The 18,555-nt window shown below is 45.3% G+C and overlaps 2 protein-coding genes across 2 annotated transcripts in view; both read right to left on the minus strand.

Moving 5' to 3' along the window:
• On the minus strand, window positions 1–13,092 carry arg1 (arginase 1). Its single transcript, XM_015019519.1, has 9 exons — window positions 13,086–13,092; window positions 3,619–3,761; window positions 3,469–3,541; window positions 1,699–1,873; window positions 1,135–1,294; window positions 961–1,055; window positions 781–885; window positions 399–535; window positions 1–299 (listed from the first exon to the last, which is right to left on the minus strand). Exons 2-9 carry the CDS (start codon window positions 3,739–3,741, stop codon window positions 136–138), a joined length of 1,032 nt encoding a protein of 343 aa, XP_014875005.1. The 5' UTR covers window positions 3,742–3,761; window positions 13,086–13,092; the 3' UTR covers window positions 1–135.
• The window catches only part of heatr1 (HEAT repeat containing 1), a 19,989-nt gene continuing 9,485 nt past the window's right edge, over window positions 8,052–18,555 (minus strand). Inside the window, exons 18-44 of the mRNA XM_015019514.1 lie at window positions 18,251–18,399; window positions 17,579–17,771; window positions 17,319–17,491; window positions 16,523–16,675; window positions 16,216–16,434; window positions 15,918–16,049; window positions 15,724–15,827; window positions 15,329–15,475; window positions 14,631–14,749; window positions 14,427–14,548; window positions 14,209–14,337; window positions 13,889–14,110; window positions 13,659–13,788; window positions 13,025–13,206; window positions 12,903–12,955; window positions 12,683–12,806; window positions 12,338–12,478; window positions 11,655–11,950; window positions 11,425–11,575; window positions 11,171–11,353; window positions 10,462–10,596; window positions 10,278–10,382; window positions 10,030–10,192; window positions 8,957–9,111; window positions 8,715–8,873; window positions 8,410–8,518; window positions 8,052–8,272 (exon numbers count right to left, since the gene is read on the minus strand). Of these exons, the coding sequence (XP_014875000.1) occupies window positions 8,184–8,272; window positions 8,410–8,518; window positions 8,715–8,873; window positions 8,957–9,111; window positions 10,030–10,192; window positions 10,278–10,382; window positions 10,462–10,596; window positions 11,171–11,353; window positions 11,425–11,575; window positions 11,655–11,950; window positions 12,338–12,478; window positions 12,683–12,806; window positions 12,903–12,955; window positions 13,025–13,206; window positions 13,659–13,788; window positions 13,889–14,110; window positions 14,209–14,337; window positions 14,427–14,548; window positions 14,631–14,749; window positions 15,329–15,475; window positions 15,724–15,827; window positions 15,918–16,049; window positions 16,216–16,434; window positions 16,523–16,675; window positions 17,319–17,491; window positions 17,579–17,771; window positions 18,251–18,399 (4,037 nt within the window). The 3' untranslated portion in view covers window positions 8,052–8,183. The remainder of the gene's footprint in view (window positions 8,273–8,409; window positions 8,519–8,714; window positions 8,874–8,956; window positions 9,112–10,029; window positions 10,193–10,277; window positions 10,383–10,461; window positions 10,597–11,170; window positions 11,354–11,424; window positions 11,576–11,654; window positions 11,951–12,337; window positions 12,479–12,682; window positions 12,807–12,902; window positions 12,956–13,024; window positions 13,207–13,658; window positions 13,789–13,888; window positions 14,111–14,208; window positions 14,338–14,426; window positions 14,549–14,630; window positions 14,750–15,328; window positions 15,476–15,723; window positions 15,828–15,917; window positions 16,050–16,215; window positions 16,435–16,522; window positions 16,676–17,318; window positions 17,492–17,578; window positions 17,772–18,250; window positions 18,400–18,555) is intronic.

Here is an 18,555-nt window from a genome sequence, read left to right on the forward strand (position 1 = left end):
TTGAGTGAACTGATTGAGTTTTTAAAACTGGAAGATGACCACCTCGAGGCCTCATAGCAGCAGTTGCATTCATAGTGAAGGATTTCTCGGTGTGATGCGTTCGGGCTCCTGGCAGACAGACAGGAATTGTCCTTGTTACGGCTCTGGCAGGGAATAATCTGGCAGGTGGTTTCCTTCCCGACGACGTCCGAAACATCCGAGCAGCAGGTCAACCGCCGTGCTGACGGTAGAGCGGACGTCGTCCTCCGTTCGTCCCCTCAGAGGGTTCACCTCCACCATGTCCACAGCCGAGAGCAGACCTGAGGACCAACTGGTTCTGTTAGGTGCTGTGATGCAACAGGGACTGATGTGTGGAGTTACTGTTGCTGCCTATAGGTGGCAGCAAGCACTGCTTGTACCTGTCTGATAGAGGTACTCTGTGATGTAAACCCCCTCTCTGTAGGTGAGCCCTCCTACCGCAGGTGTTCCTGTTGCTGGGGTAATGGAAGGGTCGATGGCGTCAATGTCATAGCTCAGGTGGATCGGTTTCTTTGTTCTTCAAACACAAAACCCAGAGAAAAAATAAATGAAAACAGTTTTTGAAATCACGAATAGGGTCACCTGACCTCCTGTTGCTCTCCTTACATTTAGTTTGCAGAACAGAAACATCCTGTTACTATCTGACAGTACCACATGGTGCTGTAGTTTTGGTTCCTACTCCTACTTGGACAGAAATCCGCAGACAATTCCTGCAGGTGACACTGATCATCTGAGCCTGAAAGTCCACAAGGTGAGACTCACCTGTCCCACAGGTAATCGCACGTCTCCTCCATAACTCTGGCCATGCCCAGCTGATCCACCTGTGTCATGGAGAACACCTTCACCGCCAACAACTTCATAATGTAGCTGTGAAGGGAAAGACTTGAGGTTTTAGAGACGTGTTTTAAGTTAAATTCCCGACGTTCTGGCAGCCGTACTCACCACTCCGCCGGATCCACGTCTCTCAGGCCGATGTAGACGAGATCCCGGGACGACACACAGGGCTTCATCCAGGAAAAGTTTGGTAACGGGGGGAGCTGAGGTGAAGAAGAAGAACATCTGAAGCATTCTGTGTTGCGGGTGTGATTTCGGATGGACGGGCAGGGCTACGCTCACCTTCGACTGCAACTCGTACAGGAGGTACGACATGGGCTGCCCATGGATGTTTCCTGTGTTTGAGGTCAGCGGCGTGTTGATGTCGGCGTGGGCATCGACCCAAACGACGCTCACTGGTCCGACGGCTGCGGTGTGACCGTGGATGGAGCCAATGGCGAGACTGAGGACGGAAAACAGTTTTAGCAACCCTATGGGATCAATTCAATCCTTCAAAACCATTTATATTTTCTTTCAAGAGAAACAACATATAATAATGAAATCACTACTAATAGTTTCAAAAGTTACCTGCTTTAATTGCATGTGCGTGTTTCATTTCCACAGTAAGTTTCACCATCAAACTGTCCTATACAGACATATCTAAAGAACTGTAAACCAAGTCTTGATGCATGAAGATGAAAATACACATTAACTCTTAAAGTATGTTGATTAGTTTGCATAATCAATTGGAACCTGTCACTAATAAACACTAGATCATACAATAATTAATTTTAATTCATGAAAATTTTCCGAGCCACTGGCTGTGTTCTGATGCGGTTCTGCTCTCGATTGTTTCTATGAGCTGACCTGTGGTCTCCTCCAAGGATCACGGCGGTGTGCCCATCCCTCTTCACTGCCTTCACCGCCTCCGACAGCCTCTGGTTGGCACTTCCCACCGTCCGGACACTTTTTGACCCATTGACCGGCTCGTCAAGTGCAACGTTCTCAAACGTCAGGTTCCCGTAGTCCTTCACGGCACAGCCTAAGCACACAGAGTCAACATCGGGTTCTCTTGTCACCTGAAGGAATCAAGTGTTCTGAATATTCATGTCACGTTGAGAATCTGCTTCTCAGAACGGTTTCCTTTTGTGCGAACATTAGCACAGATCTGTTTCCTGTAAACAGAGGATAAACAGTATGAAATGAGTCACCATTAGACGGTCAGACTGAACTTTTGAGGACATATCATATGAGGACATGTCTATCAGAGGACACATCTGTTCAGGGCTCAGTGTCCTCCCTGGAGGTCTTTTGGTTTCTGTTTAAACATCCTCTCACAAAGGACCTCTGTAGCTCCTCAACAGGACGAGTATCAGCAGAAGAAACAATGAAAATCAAAGGCTGCGTGTGGTTCGGTACAGGTACCTGGGGAAAACATTAACGTTGGAATGACTGTAAACATTTACTTTAAACAGTGATGCATTCACTGACTGATGTGAAACTGTACATTCATCTGTTACTCAGTATTTTACCGGAGAATGGAGGTCAGAGTTTGAAATGTTCCAGCAGACTAACCAAAACCTGGGAGGATTTTTTTTTTCTTTTTACCAGTTAATAACTTCCTTGTTACTCCAAACTGTAGCTCTAACTTCAAATTTTGGACTCAGATGTTTCACATTCTTGCTGTACCTAATGGAACCCCATACATCTGACTTGTAATTGCGTCACAATATTTATGTTGTTGTATATAATCAGAGCCTCACTGTCACAAAAAGGTGTTGTTTAACAGGCAACTTTCAGATGGATCAGTTTTGGGGGGTTTTCTTGGAAAATGTTTTTGGGTATGAAAAAAAAATTGTGAAACAAAAATCTGGGGACAAGTCATCAGAAATTTTTTTTTTTTTTTTTTTTGCACTGGTGCCGTCTGTTTGTCTATAACGGGAATATAAACAGGACAACCCATGTCGCCATCAGCACTAAGGACAGTGAACTCACTTTCCTGGAGTTTCAATCTGATTTCACCTTGAACCTAAACTCAGCAGGCGTTAAAGCAGAACTCAACCTCACAGAGAAGTTTAACCTCACAGGAGGCGAAGCTGTAATATTTACATGTTCACATTAATAACACTAAGATGAGTTTTAGAAACACATAACAAAAGGACCTAACAGGAGGTGAGAGGGAAATTAATGTAAGTAAAAGTATAATTAAATAGTAAAGTAAAAATTACAAAAAGTGCAATAAGTAACATTTTAAAATCAAATTAATTAATAATAAAGATATAGGATTTTTCTGTATAAAACCTTGTTTTTATTGTTTATTATTATTATTATTATTATTATTATTATTATTATTATTATTATTATTATTATTATTATTTCCAACCAAGAAACATTGATACATTTGCTTGGAAGAATTCATAAACTTATTAAGTTTGTGTAAATATTTAAGTTAAACATAAATTGTAGTGTTACTGTCAAGATTTAATCGCGTGCCGTCATGCTTAGTAGTGTGTTGTTGTTATATTATATTATATTATATTAATCGAATGTTTTATGAATCTTTAGCTAATTAGCGAGGAATAAATATAACAATTGTGCTTTTTAGCACTTAATTTTTCTAATATTTAAAGTTCTCACCCTGTTGCCGTAGACGGTCCAGGAGTCCTGCTGCTCGTAACTTGCTCGGGGCGCACTCCACTCCATCCTTGGACTGCAACACACGCGGAGGCTCACTACACGCACTGGTCAACAGACACACACACTCCTGGCCAGTGCACGCGCTCTCACCTGGCCCTTGGAGAAAGGCGCTCCGATAATTCCCACGGAACGCTGCAGAGGAGGAGGAGGATGATGATGAAGGCTCCGCTTCACGGTTAGCGAGAGCTGCTGCAGGGTGCGCGCGCCCTTCATGCCGACAGACGGATGGTGGGTGCGGAACCCCGCGAGCTGCTCATAAACTCTGTATGACGTCAGAGGGACAGGAGGAGACTCCAGGGGGCTTGACCGCTCTGACGTAACAAGCGCGTCACAATCTCATTTAATTAACGAACGTTCTAAACGTCGTCATGTAAAATTGAGATTTTTAGGCGTCAGAAGGGGAAATACATCACGAGCTAACACGCGCACACACTTTAATGGTACGCTAAAAACGTTTCTGTAACTGAAATATTAAGAGAAATACATTACACTCCTCTTCATGCTACACCCGAAAGTTATGTACACTGCTCTGCATTTATCCACCAAATAAAAAACGCCTAAGTATCTTAAAAAAAAAAACACTTACTAAGATGAAAGTTTCCCCAGGTACAAAGCGTATAAAGTACATTCAGTGTTCTTGAACTGTTAACCTTCTCCTAACTGCCTAGACTCCTGTTGACAAGGTTGGAGAATTATACGTCAGTAAAGTTTGCTGCTAAAAGCGCAAACTCGGTCGTGTTTCTGCAAATACAATACGACGAAGACAAATATAGTTTGTGACATAGATGTCACACTCTTGTTAAATTGTTAAATTTCAAACCCAATTTTTTTTTCAAACTATTCTAAGCATGAATTTATTCAATTTGCTGACTATGAGCTCATTTTCCAAGCTATTAGGGTAGCTTATTTCCACTATAAACTATTCAAGTTTTTGATCATATGGCATCACAAAAAGATTTGAAATTCATTGTCAGAAAACAGATCAGCAAAACTAAGGACAAAGTCAGAATTATGAGTTAAAATTATTAAACCGTTGAAGTGTAACCTGAATTCAGAGGATGATAAAACCTCAGTTTTATTCATAGACCATCGCTACGGAAACTTTGTACGTACGTTGTCTATTAGAAATAAAAAGTTGTCGTAAAATAGTGACAGAAATACAGAGTCAAAGGAGTCTGTCAAGTCTGCTCTGACTAACAGTGGATCTGGCTTCCTTTTATAAGTTCTGGTCAGAGAAGAGAGACTTGACCGAACTATGAATCCCTGATTGTGATGTACCAGGGATTCTGTGGAGCCCAACACAGATGGTCCGGCAATTTGTCTATTGTTAAGGAAAGGGGGTTGTTCTTTCATGCTAAAGAGGCAGATAAGTTCTATGTTGGGGAAGTAACACTTAGATAGTCTTCAGGAACAAGGAGCTCTCCCCTGCTGACACTGCAGAGGTCTTGAGAGCAGCTTGACCAATCTCATGATAAGACTATGCAGAAATACCTAAAGCAGAAGAGGGGATGAGGTGCACATTATAAAATTTTCCATTACATTCCCTTCTTTTGATTATGATAAACATTGTTCATATTAACCACACAAAAGATCATGAAAATTGAGATAATACATGAAAATGTCAATACACAATTGTATGTACTTCACAAAGAAGACTCAGATAAAGTAAGTCATTACAGGTTGAAGATCAGTCACAATAAGCCAGCATAGATAGCTTTCCCCCCCCCCCCCCTTTCTTTCTTGAGGTGCCCAGGAGAGGGGGTTTGAAACCATGCAAGAAAACTACTGACAATTTGTTTTCCATTCTCAGAAAAGCAAGTATCTTTGTTTCATGAAAATTGGAGCATGTCTCTGGCAGGAGCAGTGGCAGCAGCAACCACAGCCCTCATTGAAGGAAGATGACGCTGATGAAGCTTGTGCAGGCCTTGCAAATGAGCTCCTGCCGACAGCTCTTCTTGGGATCTGGCAGGGTGTCGAAAGGGATCTTTTCCGGATCTCTTCTTTCTGTGCTGTCAGAGGTTTCTAGCACTCGAACACACCGTTGGAGTGAAGTTTTTCCACTACCTACTCTCTTGCTGTAATCAGGATGGCTGACGTCGGGTTGGAGGTCATCTGCACTGGCTTGTATGGATCCAGATGGCTCCTTCAGCAGCCTGAGTCACAAAAAGCCCTTGGAAAGTTCCTTGCCAAGTCACCAGTGTTCGCTAAGGTTTCTTCTTCACCATCGTCAAGTCGCAGGGGTCGAGTGTGCAGCTTTCACAGCCTAAATACGACTTAAAAAACAGTGGAGAGGTTTTACAGTAGGATAACATTGCATAGTCACAAACCGCAGTGGAGGGGAGCGGCCTGTTCCCTTAAAAGGGAACTACAAATGTGTGTCCATTTGGTAAAATAAAAAAAAGAAATGGTTAAGGAAAAAATAGTTCAACATCAGGGCATCTTCACACCATCTGAGACAGCTGCGCCTGAAATCTGCTACAGACAACTTCTCACCTGTGGAAACAAAGGACTGTAAAGGACACAAAGCAGCAGGGGGTTAGGCTAAAGGGGCTCTGGCTGTTTCTTTTGCATTAGAATCTACTCTTCCATTTTCCAGTGATTTAAAAAAAATGCACAACTCTAAATGGATAACATGAAACTGCAGATTATCATGACTGTGGAAAGTTTGCAAGCTTCAACAAGAGAAATAACTTCAGCCATTTGCACAGAGAAGTAAAGAGGCATTGAGAACCAAAGGTCAGAATGCCATGTGAAAATCATTCCTTTCAATCTTTTTTTTTTTTTTAAAGTTTTTTTAGTATCACAAGAGGCAGAGACATCCTTCATAGGGAACAAGATCAGGGTTTTGAAGAGTGAATCGGAAATGAAATGACAGTCCTGGAAGTGCAAATCTGCTCAAAAGCAGCAGCACCACAACAGTTAGGGTCTCTATGTTCAGGTGTGGGGAGAAGTATCGCAACAATTGAAACTGTACTGTGCTCGAGTGTTGCTGGTGATGTCCAAGAGGACAAATATGTGTCTGGGCCAATGCGCTGCCAAATGATGAGGTTTTTTGCTCCAAAAAGGTGATTGAAGCCAAATAAAGAACAAGGGTGAGCAGGCTGCAACCAACAATGCCACGAGAGGCAAAAACAAGTTGTTTTTTTGTTTGTTTTGCAGCTTCAGGGGTACAAGAACCCAAGTCAAAAGCATACAGGCCCTCACCATGAACGAGGATTCCTAGGGGGGGTTCAAAGATTGAGTCGTTAAGATAAAATTTCTGCAACAAAAGGTCATACCCAGAAAATACACAAGTTGCTTCTTGGTGGCAAGCTTGGGAATGTTCTGAACAGCAGAAAACACATTGTGAGGACACAGAGCATCCCTCCCCAGTTATAACGTGATCTACAAATGAATAGGACATTTTCCTACACAAATTGCAAAAAACACTTTGGGCCCCAAATCATGCAAATGTTTTTTTTTTTTTTTTAAACAATGAAACTGTTTCTTTTTTGGGGGGTTGGGAGGGTTTCGCTTTGAAGTGGGACTGTATTATTAGTAAATATCCAGTTTGCATGTTCTCCCTGTGCATGTGTTGGTTTTCTCCGGGTACTCCGGTTTCCTCCCACAGTCCAAAAACATGACTGTATTGGCCTCTCCAAACTGCCCCTCGGTGTGAGTGTGCATGGTTGTTTGTCTTGTGAGTCTCTGTGTTGCCCTGCGACAGACTGGCGACCTGTCCAGGGTGACCCCACTTCTCACCCGGAACGTTAGCTGGAGATGGGCACCAGCACCCCTCCCGGCCCCACTAAGGGACAAGGATGTAAAGAAAATGGATGGATGTCCATCCATTTTCTGGTTGAAAGGTTAACGCAGTGCCAACCTTTCAAATGCCAGCAAGGGTTTAAACTGGATTTGAGAAGTGAACAATGGGTTTTTATTAAGCCAGTGTTGTGGCTCTTTAACAAGAGTCTGGATGAGAAGAAACAGTGACTCTGCCTTCCTTTTCTAGGTTCTGGTCAGCCATTTGAGACTAGATTGAACTATAGGTGTGAATCCCTGATTGTGATGTACCAGGGATTCTGTGGAGCCCAACACAGATGGTCCGGCCATTTGTCTATTGTTAAGGAAAGGGGGGTTGTTCTTTCATGCTAAAGAGGCAGATAAGTTCTACGTTGGGGAAGTAACACTTAGATAGTCTCCAGGAACAAGGAGCTCTCCCCTGCTGTTACATGACACTGCAGAGGTGTTGAGAGCAGCTTGACCAATCTCATGATAAGACTATGCAGAAATACCTAAAGCAGAAGAGGGGATGAGGTGCACATTCTAAAATTTTCCATTACATCAGAAACCCCCTAAGAAAAAACAACTACAACAAAAACAAAGATTCCAACTCATGTTCCCACCAAACTGGAAAACTATACCGAGCAGGCGTCACCACTGCTCACTGGACTCCATAGCAACGCCTGCAAGTTAGTCGCTGCATTACGGTTTAAATGTTACGCTCAGTTTCCTCGTCATTGTTAAAAATGGAAGCAGACAAACGTGATTTCAATTAAAACGTTTATTTTCCTCGTATAAAAACTAATATTTTACTTTAAGAGGATCAGTTGGAGGGGAAAACGGTGTTTCCCGTGTCGCTCTTTGAAACGTGTTCCATGTGGTATTGTATCGGACTAGAAGTAGCTCTGCAGTGGCTCTCCCAAGATGTTCTCCATCTCCTGGATGACCTTCTGGACCTGCTGCTCCACTTCCTCACATTCATCTGCAAAGCAAACGGATGCACACGCCATTAATCACGATATCAGCAGAAACACACACACACAGGAAGCTTACACTGAAATGACCCTGATTTTTAAGCGGAGACCAACTGAGAACCAAGTCAATTACGCAAGTCCTCACCCTCCATGAGCTCGGCCAGGAACGGGATGGTCTCGGGCAGCAGAACCACGTAGTTTTCCTTCAGTCTGGACGCCAGCTCCATCAGCATGAGGAGGGAGGAGAAGCGCACCTGCAGACGAAGAGAGGATATTCGGATTCAGGATCAACAGCCTGGAAGGCGGTGCTCAGGGATGAAACGATTAATGGTGATGAATCAGTTCTTGACTTGAAGAATCGATTGATTAATCGATCAATCAACTGGCGTATCGCTTAATCCATGACTAAAATATCCGTTACTCGCAGGCGGAACTCAAAGTTGAGCTCACCTTGGAGTCGCTGTGTCTCGTCTTGAGCAGGATCTGATAGTTGAGGGTTTTCCACTGAGAGTCGTCGGCCATCGCCACGGCGAACTGACCCACGCAGGGAACCAGATGCTGGACGACCCGGTTCTGGTAGACCTGCGGCCCGCCCAGGGCGTTCTCCAGCTGCACACAGAGACACGTAATGGGGAACCTTCGGATCGCGTTCGTTCAGGTTCCGAGCTCTGGAACATGGAGCTGCGTCTCACCTGGTCCACCAGCGGGCCCAGCAGGGCGTCGGCCCGCTCTCGGCTCAGGAACTTCTGCGTGTCGTACAGGGAGATCTTCTGGAGAACGTCGAGCACCAACCGAAGCAGCAGGCAGTTCTTCTCCTCCGAGCGATCCGAGTCAAAGACGAGCTCATCTGGAAGAGACGGGAGGTCAAAGGTCAGCGTCATCTACCAGGTGCAAAACATTTATAAAACGATTATTATTACATTATTGCTAAAGCCTGAAATTTGTAGCTCATAAAAACTGGCAAAATAAAAGTGAAATGTTCAAAACAATTCCTAAACTAAGAATAAAAAACTGTTTTAAAAAAATTGAAATACGTCAGCTGCCAATAGATAATAGAAATTGTAATTACTATTATGTCTTACAAATAAAGTGATACATATTCTATTAAATTAGGGCTAGCTGATAAATGGATTTTATCAATAAATCAAAGTTTTAGATTTTAGTTATGGAAATTTTTATTTTTTTTTTATCACCAATGTGCTCCTTTTGTTTCCGTAGTTCAGAGTGATGTCAGCGCGCCCTTGGTAGCATATTTTACAGCTTCTAATTATTTGGACTTTGAATTCAGATCAACTTTATAACGGAATATTAGGGCCAGGGTACGATTTTAGTTTTTTGATTCTTATTTATCAGAAAAAAGTTGCAATATTAGAAGAATAAAGTCCTAATTTTATGCTTATAACGTTAAGCCATATTGCCCAGCCCCAAACTTTCTATGAATATAATCAAATTAGGAATATTTAACTAAATCTTTTGTGATAACAGCTACAGTGACATCATGCCATACAACTGAAAAAACAAAACATCCTAAATTTAAATGTAAAAAAAAAAGGCATAGTGAATAAAATACACTTTTAACCTATTATTAAAGTTCAATCAGAGAAAAATAAAAATATGTTACTATTTAATTCTGAACAGTAAAGTTTATTCTATCTACTATTACAAGAGACAGTTTACCTCATATAGAGAAATAAATTAGTTCAAGTGTGAAAAGATGATTATATTTTAATAAAAGTAAGTCATGTTTTCTATCTGGATCAGGAACCTGTTTTAGAGCTGTTGGTCTGTCTCAGCACGTCTGCCAGAGGCTTCACCAGGTTTCCCGCGAAAAGCACGAAGAGTCCCTTGAGGCGCTCGGCGATGCGGTCGCAGAGGCGGTAAAACGTCAGCAGACGGTCTCTGCTGTCCGATTTAGTCCAATCGAAGAGCTGCGGCAGACAAACAAACGGCCTCAGTCGATTTCTGCTTCCGCAGAAAATGCTGGTCGAACCTCAGGATCGACGCGAACGTCACCTTGAAGAAGAGCGGCCTGAACGTGACTTCCGACAGCTTCATCACCATGGCGATCAGACAGTCGATGACTCCGCCCTCGACCTGCCACGCCTTCTCCAGGTCGCCCTGATGCGAGGAGGAGAGCCAGTCAGGTCCGAACTGACCCGAGTCGGGTCCGTGGGGAACCGATTCTGCTTCAGCTCACCTGGCAGTGTTCGGCCCGGAAGTCCAGGGAAGTCAGGAAGAAAGTGGTGAGTTCTGATTGGTGGGCGCTGAGCTGCTCTCGCTCCATGTGGCCGATGTGCTCCTGTAGGATGCTCATCAGCGCCGCCAGCTGGCCCTGCAGGGAAACGGAGCAGCACAGAGATGAAACTTTTTATCCACTGTTGGCAAAGTTTGTTTGTTCTTCCACTTGTAAAGATATCAAAATGATCTATCGACAAGATGTTATTTCTCTATCTTCAGCTGCTTTCTATTGGAACAAAAAAAACTCAGTGGAAAAAAATATGATGTGAAGAGTTCAGAATATAATAAATGATTAAATGTATTAAAACAGTAGAACCCAGCTGTAAGTTGGAACATGTAATAACTTTATCATTTGTAACCCTGATGCTAAATTTTCACTATAAAGTTTGAGCATTTAATTTTTGATTTTCATGGGAAAAAAAAATACAAATGCAGCCGGAAAATTTTTTTTTTTTTTGTACCAATATTTTTTTGTAGAAGCCCCTGGCACACTTTATTTCACATTCTGTGTCCTTTTCCTAGTTTTTTCTTTGTATTTATGAAATTTATTAAATTTTTTTTTTTCTCAATTAAAAAAACAAAAACAACAAATTTTTTATTGGAAAAGCCGAAATATTTTCTAGATTTCTCACTGAACAAAAGGGAAAAAAAAGTGTTGAGCCACTCACCTTCCTGTCCTCCACCATGCAGCTGTAACACCTGGATACGGTGGGCAGCAGGACCCTGGGGGGCAGGTTGGTGGCCAACGTGTTCCTCAGGGACGACAGACGAAGGCAGAGCTGGGAACGTGGCGATGACGACGATGAGGTTGAAGAAGACGAGCTCTCTGTGAGGCGGGTCAAGTGGCACACCTGCAGAAACAGGAAGTAGGAAGGTGAAAGTCACTGCTCCAATCGGGACGGCCAGGCTCCGGGCGACATACCTGAAACACGATGTCCTGCAGGTACGGGCTGACGAAGTGCACCAGCGTCTCGGTGACACGCTGCAGGGCCGTGACGGCGCTGAGCAGGTAGATCTCGTTGGTCAGCAGCTCCTTCTTGTCGTTGAGCATGTGCAGGACAGCGGGCATCAACCTGCCGGGGGCGAAGGGCGGCGAGAGTGAGCGGCGGGCTGGAGAAACACCGAGCCGGCCTGTTGGCGCGACCCCGTTACCTGGGTAACTGAGCGATGGCGAGGGTCTTGAGCGCGCTGACCACCTCGGCGATGCAGAGCAGGGCGCTGCCCGTCACGTTCTTGTCCTCCGCCGTCGCCGTGACGATGTCCACGGCCTGCTGCAGGACGGGGACGAAGACGTCTTTGTGGGCGGAGCCAAAAGTGCGACAGAGCAGCTTGAGGCTGTAGAGCGCCGTCTGCCGGTTGATGGCCTGCTCCGCCTCCTCGGACGACTTGCTGGGACTCTTCCCGACGATGCTCAGCAGGTCAGAGGTCAGCTGTAGGAGCGACGCCACCTGAGACGAGCGCAAAGAAACTCCGGGGTCAGAACAAGAAATTTATGAATTAATTGCCAGAGTAGCAGTTTTATTGGACCTCTGATTGTCAGTACACTAAAATCAATCAGTTTTAGTTCCAATAATTGTAAATGAAACTCTGTTGCAGTGTTAGTGGCTTTTTCTGCTCTGTGATTGTACAATGTATGTGTATTAATTGGTTTTATTTGACGCTTTCAATGTGTAATAAAAAATAAAAAAAACTTCCCCAGACCTTCTCTGCATCATTTAGTCTCTGGAAGATTTGTTTTCTGCTTGAATCAATGCTTGTCTTTTAAGGGTCTAACGCAAGTTCAAACTAAGTTATAATTGACAACGGGTTTTGATGGCAACACCGGGAAACGTTACCTGCTGCTCGTCCCACTGCGTGCGGTGGTGCAGCTTGTTGTTAAGGAGCTCCATGGCCTTCCTCCGCACCGACGGCAACTCGTTTCCCATCAGCCCCTTCATCACCGTGATGAAGGTGTCTGTGGGCAGCAGGGCGTTCACCTGGAGGGGAGTCGGGGTGTTAAAGGGAGCAGGGTTCACACGCGCGAACACACGTTAGGTGTGTGTAAAGATCCTAATCAAACCCAGCAGTTTGAATATGAAGCACCTTATCCGGAAATCTCCAAACCGTGAAAATACCTAATTGAAATGTTAAGCATTTCTGAGGTCTGAACCCTGAGGGAAGGTCTTTATCGTGACGCTGACCTTGTCCAGGACTTCGTAGGCCTTGTTGAGCAGAACTCTCCAGAACTTGGCGGTGGGCTTGTCGGCATTGTCCTCCACGCAGCGAGCCACAGAGTGGATGTAGCGCAGGATCTTCTCCAGCAGCCTGCGACACACACACACACACACACACACACACACAAATGTACTCAGAGAAGCGTTCTCGCTGGCATTCCTGCTTGTGTTCCCGAGAGGTACCCACATCTGCTGCAGCTGCTGCAGAGAAGCTTTGCTGTCGTCGCCTTCCTCCGAGACCTGAAAGCAGAAAGGAAGTTTTAGAAATGCCGACTTCCCCGTCTGCGGCGGCGGATTCTTCCTTCCCACCTTCTGGATGAAGCTGCTGGAGCCGAGCAGCTGAGCCATGAAGGACACGCAGAGGAACTTAAAGTGCCGCAGCTCTTTGCCGCTGTGAGTCTCCACGCTGAAGATCAGGTCCTCCGTCTTTTCCTCCGGCTCGTCCTCTTTCTTCTTGGCTGCTCGCCGGCGAACCGCCGGCTTCGCTGCGGCTGCAACACAACAAATACTTCAAATGCCAACATCTGAAAAGCTCAGGCTTTTCTGCTCGACTTAACAAAAACAGTGTAGGGCTGGCATGTTTCTTTCTGTTTGCATTTGAACCAGATAAAGCTAAAACTACGCCATTTAAGGAGTTCTGTGTAGAAGACATCTGCAGACAAAGAAGGTTTTTTTTTTTTTTTTACCTTAAAAGCAACATGTAATAAAGCCAAATCGTTTCTGTACAGATTTGGCTTTATTACTGTTCTAAACATGTTTTCCTTTCAGCAAATGGTCTCTTTTTGAGTCCATGCACTCTAATTAATGATAGGTCAATTGCTAAGCTAATTCCCAATGTTGTCAATTAATCACAACCAATCAATTAATTAGTTTCAGGCCTGCAGGAATTATTATTCCGAAGTGACGTGGTCAGGAGCAGATTTTGTAATTCCCTGGGTCTCACCTTCGTCCTTATCGTCTGGCAGCTGCAGCAGAAAGTTGAGGATGCTGATGAGGGAGTTGAGCTGCTGGTTCACCTCGAACTGACAGCACAGGGAGACCCAGAAGTCCATGTCGCTCTCCAGAGCTGCATCCTGCACGGGAAAACAAAACAAAAACAAAAACACCCCATTTAAAAATCCAGGAACTCACACAGAACATCTCCCTAAAGTTAACGGAGGGAGCCTGCGTCACCTTGTCGCCGGCGCCGCCGCTCTGTATGGCGTGCAGCTTCAGCAGCAGCAGCACAAGGATCCACAGGAAGTGGGCGGGGCCCAGCGCCGTCAACAGCTGCTCGAGGACCGGCAGGCGCCGGTGCTCGGGCACGTGAGGCAGCGCGTCGGCGAACACGTGCATGATCCTCGTCACCACGGCAACCATGACGGGGGCGGACGAGCCGTCAGAGAGACGGTGGGCCTGCGGGGGGAAGAGATCAGCGCCGCGTTAGACTCGGTTCTTCGTTCCTGCCGGCGGAATGGCGGCGGCGATCTCCGCTGTAAATTAACCGAGCTCACCCGGACCAAAGCCGGGACGACCGTCTGCATCGTCTTCTCGATCACTCTGAAGCTGTAGGCGTCGTCCAGCCGCAGGATGTTGGCTCCCATGAAGGTAAAGATGGGCATGATGTTGTGGAGGACTTTCTCCTGCAGGGGGTTGGGGGGAGCGACACGGGAAGCTCTCTTACGTTCTTTATTTAAACAGGTATGCGCCTGTCAGAGGAGGCGGAGCTTACGGGGAAGATGGCGGCGGTGGCGCCCAGCAGCAGCAGGGCGTGGTGGTGAGTCTGGGGCATGTCGGACGACCTGATGACCTGGACCACCAGCTCCACGCTGAACTTCTCTTCGTCCAGGATGTCTGCGGAGAACGGATTCAAAACGTGAGCTTGTGTTCAGACAGGAAACTGGAAGCTCCGCCTCCTTTTCCTCCTCCTCCTCACCTGCAGCTGGAGGGCCTCCGTCGGGCGACAGCCTGTTGCAGACGTTTAGCAGGCAGCTGAGGAGCATCTGCTTGGTGTACTCCATGTTTGTCTGATCGGTTGCACTTGGCTCCAGGCTCCTGGTGAGACCAATAAAGTAACCAATCAGAGCCTGGCGAAGGGGCGTGCCATTTCCGCCCCCCTTTCGTCAAACTCTACCCGTTAGGTTTTGGTTGTTTACTCGATTTTTTCAGGAACCAAATGCAACAGCCTGAAGTTTTATTTTCAAGCAATTTCAGTTTCATCTCCTGTTCTATTTCATACGAATCAGCTGGAATCTGAACCCAAATAAATCAAAATATTGTCATTTTCAGGTAGGAATACAAAATTTACTTGAAATATACCAACAATGTCAGCATTTCTGTCACTAGTTATTTACAAATTGCGCGACTTATTTAAGCAAACTGGTAACTTTGTTGCTAGCTGGCAAAAGAATTAACATAGGACTACTTTCAGATACAATAAAAACATAATAAACATGTAAAATTTCCCCTAGAATGTAAAACAGGCTTGATGTAATCATTCGTTGGTTCATTTTCCATCCTATCCAGATTTGTTGCTATTTGGAAAAAGGGGTCTAAGGAGATTTTGAGCTCTGCTTAAAAGATTTTATTTCATGATGATTTAAAAACACGAAACAGGAAGCAGCTATTTGTTACCTGGAAAGAAGAGAGAAGAGAACAGGCACCAACACCTGGGCTCTCTTCAGCTTCTTCTTGTGCTGCAGCAGTTCCAGAATCAGTGTGACTCTCTGCCACGGCACAGCGCCCCCCTCTGGAGACACACTGTCACTCTCCTGAGGTTTCCTGACCAGACCAAAAAAAAAAAAAAAAAATCAGAAAAGCAGCTCTGAAGTCAAAAAACAGAGGTCCAAACAGACAGCTCTGTGGTGCCCCACAACATGAAGCATCTACTATAAAAACAGGTTGAAATAAGATCAAAAGGCATTAAATACTGGAATGGATCTCCACGGTCGTCATTTTAATTTAATCATAATGGTGTGGAAAAAAAAACGGGGACCCCACTTGACGTGAGGAAGAGAAACGGTGAGTACCTCTGAGCCATTCTGCTCCTGCGGGTTTGTTGGACCGTGACGCTGACTTTTGGTCTGTCTGGAGGAGCGAGCTCGTTGGCGACCAGCTGAGCATCGATGGCGATCTGTTAAAAAACATGGGTAAAGCGTCGACCGTTGAAAGTTTTTAACGGAACGCCGGCTTTAACTTTTCTTTTTCCTTTAGATTTTCTCACCGCTTTGAAGACGCTGCCGACCGTGTTGGCCACCAGCGTGCTGCGGCCCTCCGCCAGCAGGTCGAACATCACCGACAGGAGCTTCTGCTGCGCCTTCTCGTCTCCGAGGGCCGAGAAGAACGGCTTTGTGATCTGGAGACACGGACATTGAACGATTTTTAAATTCTTGTTTTATTTGGTTTGAATAAAACTCGGTTTGAATATAGTTTTCAACTATAAAACCGTCAAATAAAATCACGATGGTCTTCCGTCTCAGCAAACTGAGAAATTTGGATTCAGCAGTGTTCTGGCCCCCAACCTGTTCCAGAGCGAAGATCTGACAGGTGTCCAACTTCAGAGCTCTAACGAACAGATCCATGCAGTTCTCGTCCTCGGCCAGCAGGGGCGCCGACGCCTCGTTGAACTTCCCAAGTACGAGCCGAAGAAGCTGGGTTTCGGACTGCAGCAGGGACGACGTGTCGGGGCAAGTCTGCACCAGGAGATGCTCCAGAGTGGGAAGCAGGGTGGAGAGGACGGACTGGAAGATCGGGAAATAAGAACTACGTGAAATAAAACGATATTAAATTAAAACTAAATAAAATAAAGGGCGTGGGAAACATTCGCACCTTTCCGTTGACGGAGCTTAGGGCCTCCAGCAGGGTGCTGGCGGTGTACGTCGGGCAGCGGGAGTTCAGCAGCTGCTGCAGCGCGTCCTGCAGCTTCCCCTGTCGCGACTTCGCTTTGCCGGACGAAGACTCGTCATGAAGAACGCCGAGAACCTGAAGGCGACAAATACTCATTACTGAGTTAGACAAGTTAAGGAGCAGGTTCAGTCTGATCGCACACTTTTCCCCACAAACGCACTTTTCAGGCATTTTCAAGGTAAGTTTTTAAACTTTTCCAGGGACCACATGGTTTCATGCACTGTTATATGACATCTGTTACTGTTATTATTAATGTCTTACGATAGGGAAAACGTTTTGAAAATTCTCTGTCACACACACCCTGTACACTGACTGGTCTGAGAACAAAACACTCGTACAGCAAAGAAATAATCCTCACATTTCAACTAATTTTAACGTCTAAAACCTAAAACCACCTTTATTTCGGTCACAGAGATCAAGAACTCACTGAGCAATTAGAAATAACAAATGTTTGTTACGCTGAACAAATCCATTTTTGCTAAGGTAAATGACCTTTCTGTTCACTTTAAATGTCATAACACAATAATAACTTGACTTTCAGTGAGGAGTCTTTCCTCCCAGAAGATTATTTCAGCTTTATTCCAGCTAACAATGCCAAGCACCTTCAAGGACTACATACAGAAATACAGCACGTTCCAAACCTTGAAAATCCTTGTCAAGTTTTCAAGGATCTTGTACGAATCCTGAGCATGCCGCGTTTAGAGACGGAAAAGCTCACCGTGCTCAGATACGACGCGTCAGTGATGATCTCCTCTGAGGTTTTCTGCAGCCTCTCTATGATTGGGCGGAAGGGGGAGCTGCTGGCTCCCGATAGGCTCTGCAAGGTGCTGAGGGCGGCCCTCCGGACTTCCTGAACCGGAGATCTGAGACAGCATACCAAGGACATGACGACTGGGGCAAGGAGACACAAAGAGAGCAGATGAAGTCCCAGTAGAGACCCCCCAAAAAAATCAGACCTGCAGAGCAACCGCTCCTCACCTGGTGAGTCCGGAGCTGCCAGCTCGTTCAGGATGGAGGCCGGCTGGACCTCCATCAGAGCCCGGCCCATGTACAGCGCTCTGGTCTGCAGGACGGCGCCCACCTTCACGTCCAGCTGGTCTCCGCGGTTACTGCCGTATCCCCAGATGAGGCACAGGAATCTAAAGAGTATGATGGGCTCCTGTAGATGAACCTGATGGAGACATGTGTAATCATTGGACTCTTTTTTTTTTTTTTTGTGATCGCAGAAATTCACACAAAATCAACAGACTCCCACATTTTTTCAAACTAACGCATGACTGTGAGTTTGTGGAAATTTTTCCTCAGATGTGGTCAAACCCATTGGGTTTACACGACTTCTACCTCCAACCTGCGGGTGGCAGTATTTCCAACTTTTACAACTCGGTGTCAATTTTATAGTCTGTGAATGATGTGGGGTGTAAAAGAAAAAGTCACATTTAACAACATAAGCATATAAGTGCACATATTGCACATTTCTTTGCAAATATTTATAAATTAGCACCACAAAATCTGCAATTTTGATTGCAAAAAAAATTAAAAATTAAAAAATCACAAAAGCAACCATGAAATCCTGGAGGGACTGAGCAACGTGGAAAGATGTTCAATACCATTTAATTTTGGGGAGAAGAAATATTGCTCTACACGACTCACCTGGACGAGCTGCTTCATCAGCTCCCTGCAGCTGCCGGCGACCGGGCCCTCTGCGGCGCCGCTGATGATGACACTGAAGAGGCGGCAGATCAGGCCCAGGTAGCAGCAGGTGTTGGCGTCCATCTTCTCCGGGTTCCACCAGGTCTCACCTGTAACAAAGACATGTGACCGGCCTATTCAAAGCTCTTAAATCACACCAAACATCACAGTTACAAGTGCTTTTTTTTTTTTTTTTTTTTTTTTTTTTCCCTTTAAAGGGGGCGTCATGACACTTGGGGGGGGGAAAAAAGGGCCGGGGGAGGGGG

This window comes from Poecilia latipinna, unplaced genomic scaffold, assembly GCF_001443285.1.
Source record: "Poecilia latipinna isolate Pla-1442-1.1 unplaced genomic scaffold, P_latipinna-1.0 Scaffold2441, whole genome shotgun sequence".
Lineage (NCBI taxonomy): Eukaryota > Metazoa > Chordata > Actinopteri > Cyprinodontiformes > Poeciliidae > Poecilia > Poecilia latipinna.

Excerpts from the sequence above, each read along its gene's own strand:
- arg1 (XM_015019519.1), bottom strand. The coding sequence starts at position 3,741 with ATGAAGGGCGCGCGCACCCTGCAGCAGCTCTCGCTAACCGTGAAGCGG. Across the intron at positions 536-780 it reads TGCGATTACCTGTGGGACAG|AACAAAGAAACCGATCCACC; the intron begins GTGAGTCTCACC and ends TTGTGTTTGAAG. Across the intron at positions 300-398 it reads AGAGTACCTCTATCAGACAG|GTCTGCTCTCGGCTGTGGAC; the intron begins GTACAAGCAGTG and ends GTTGGTCCTCAG.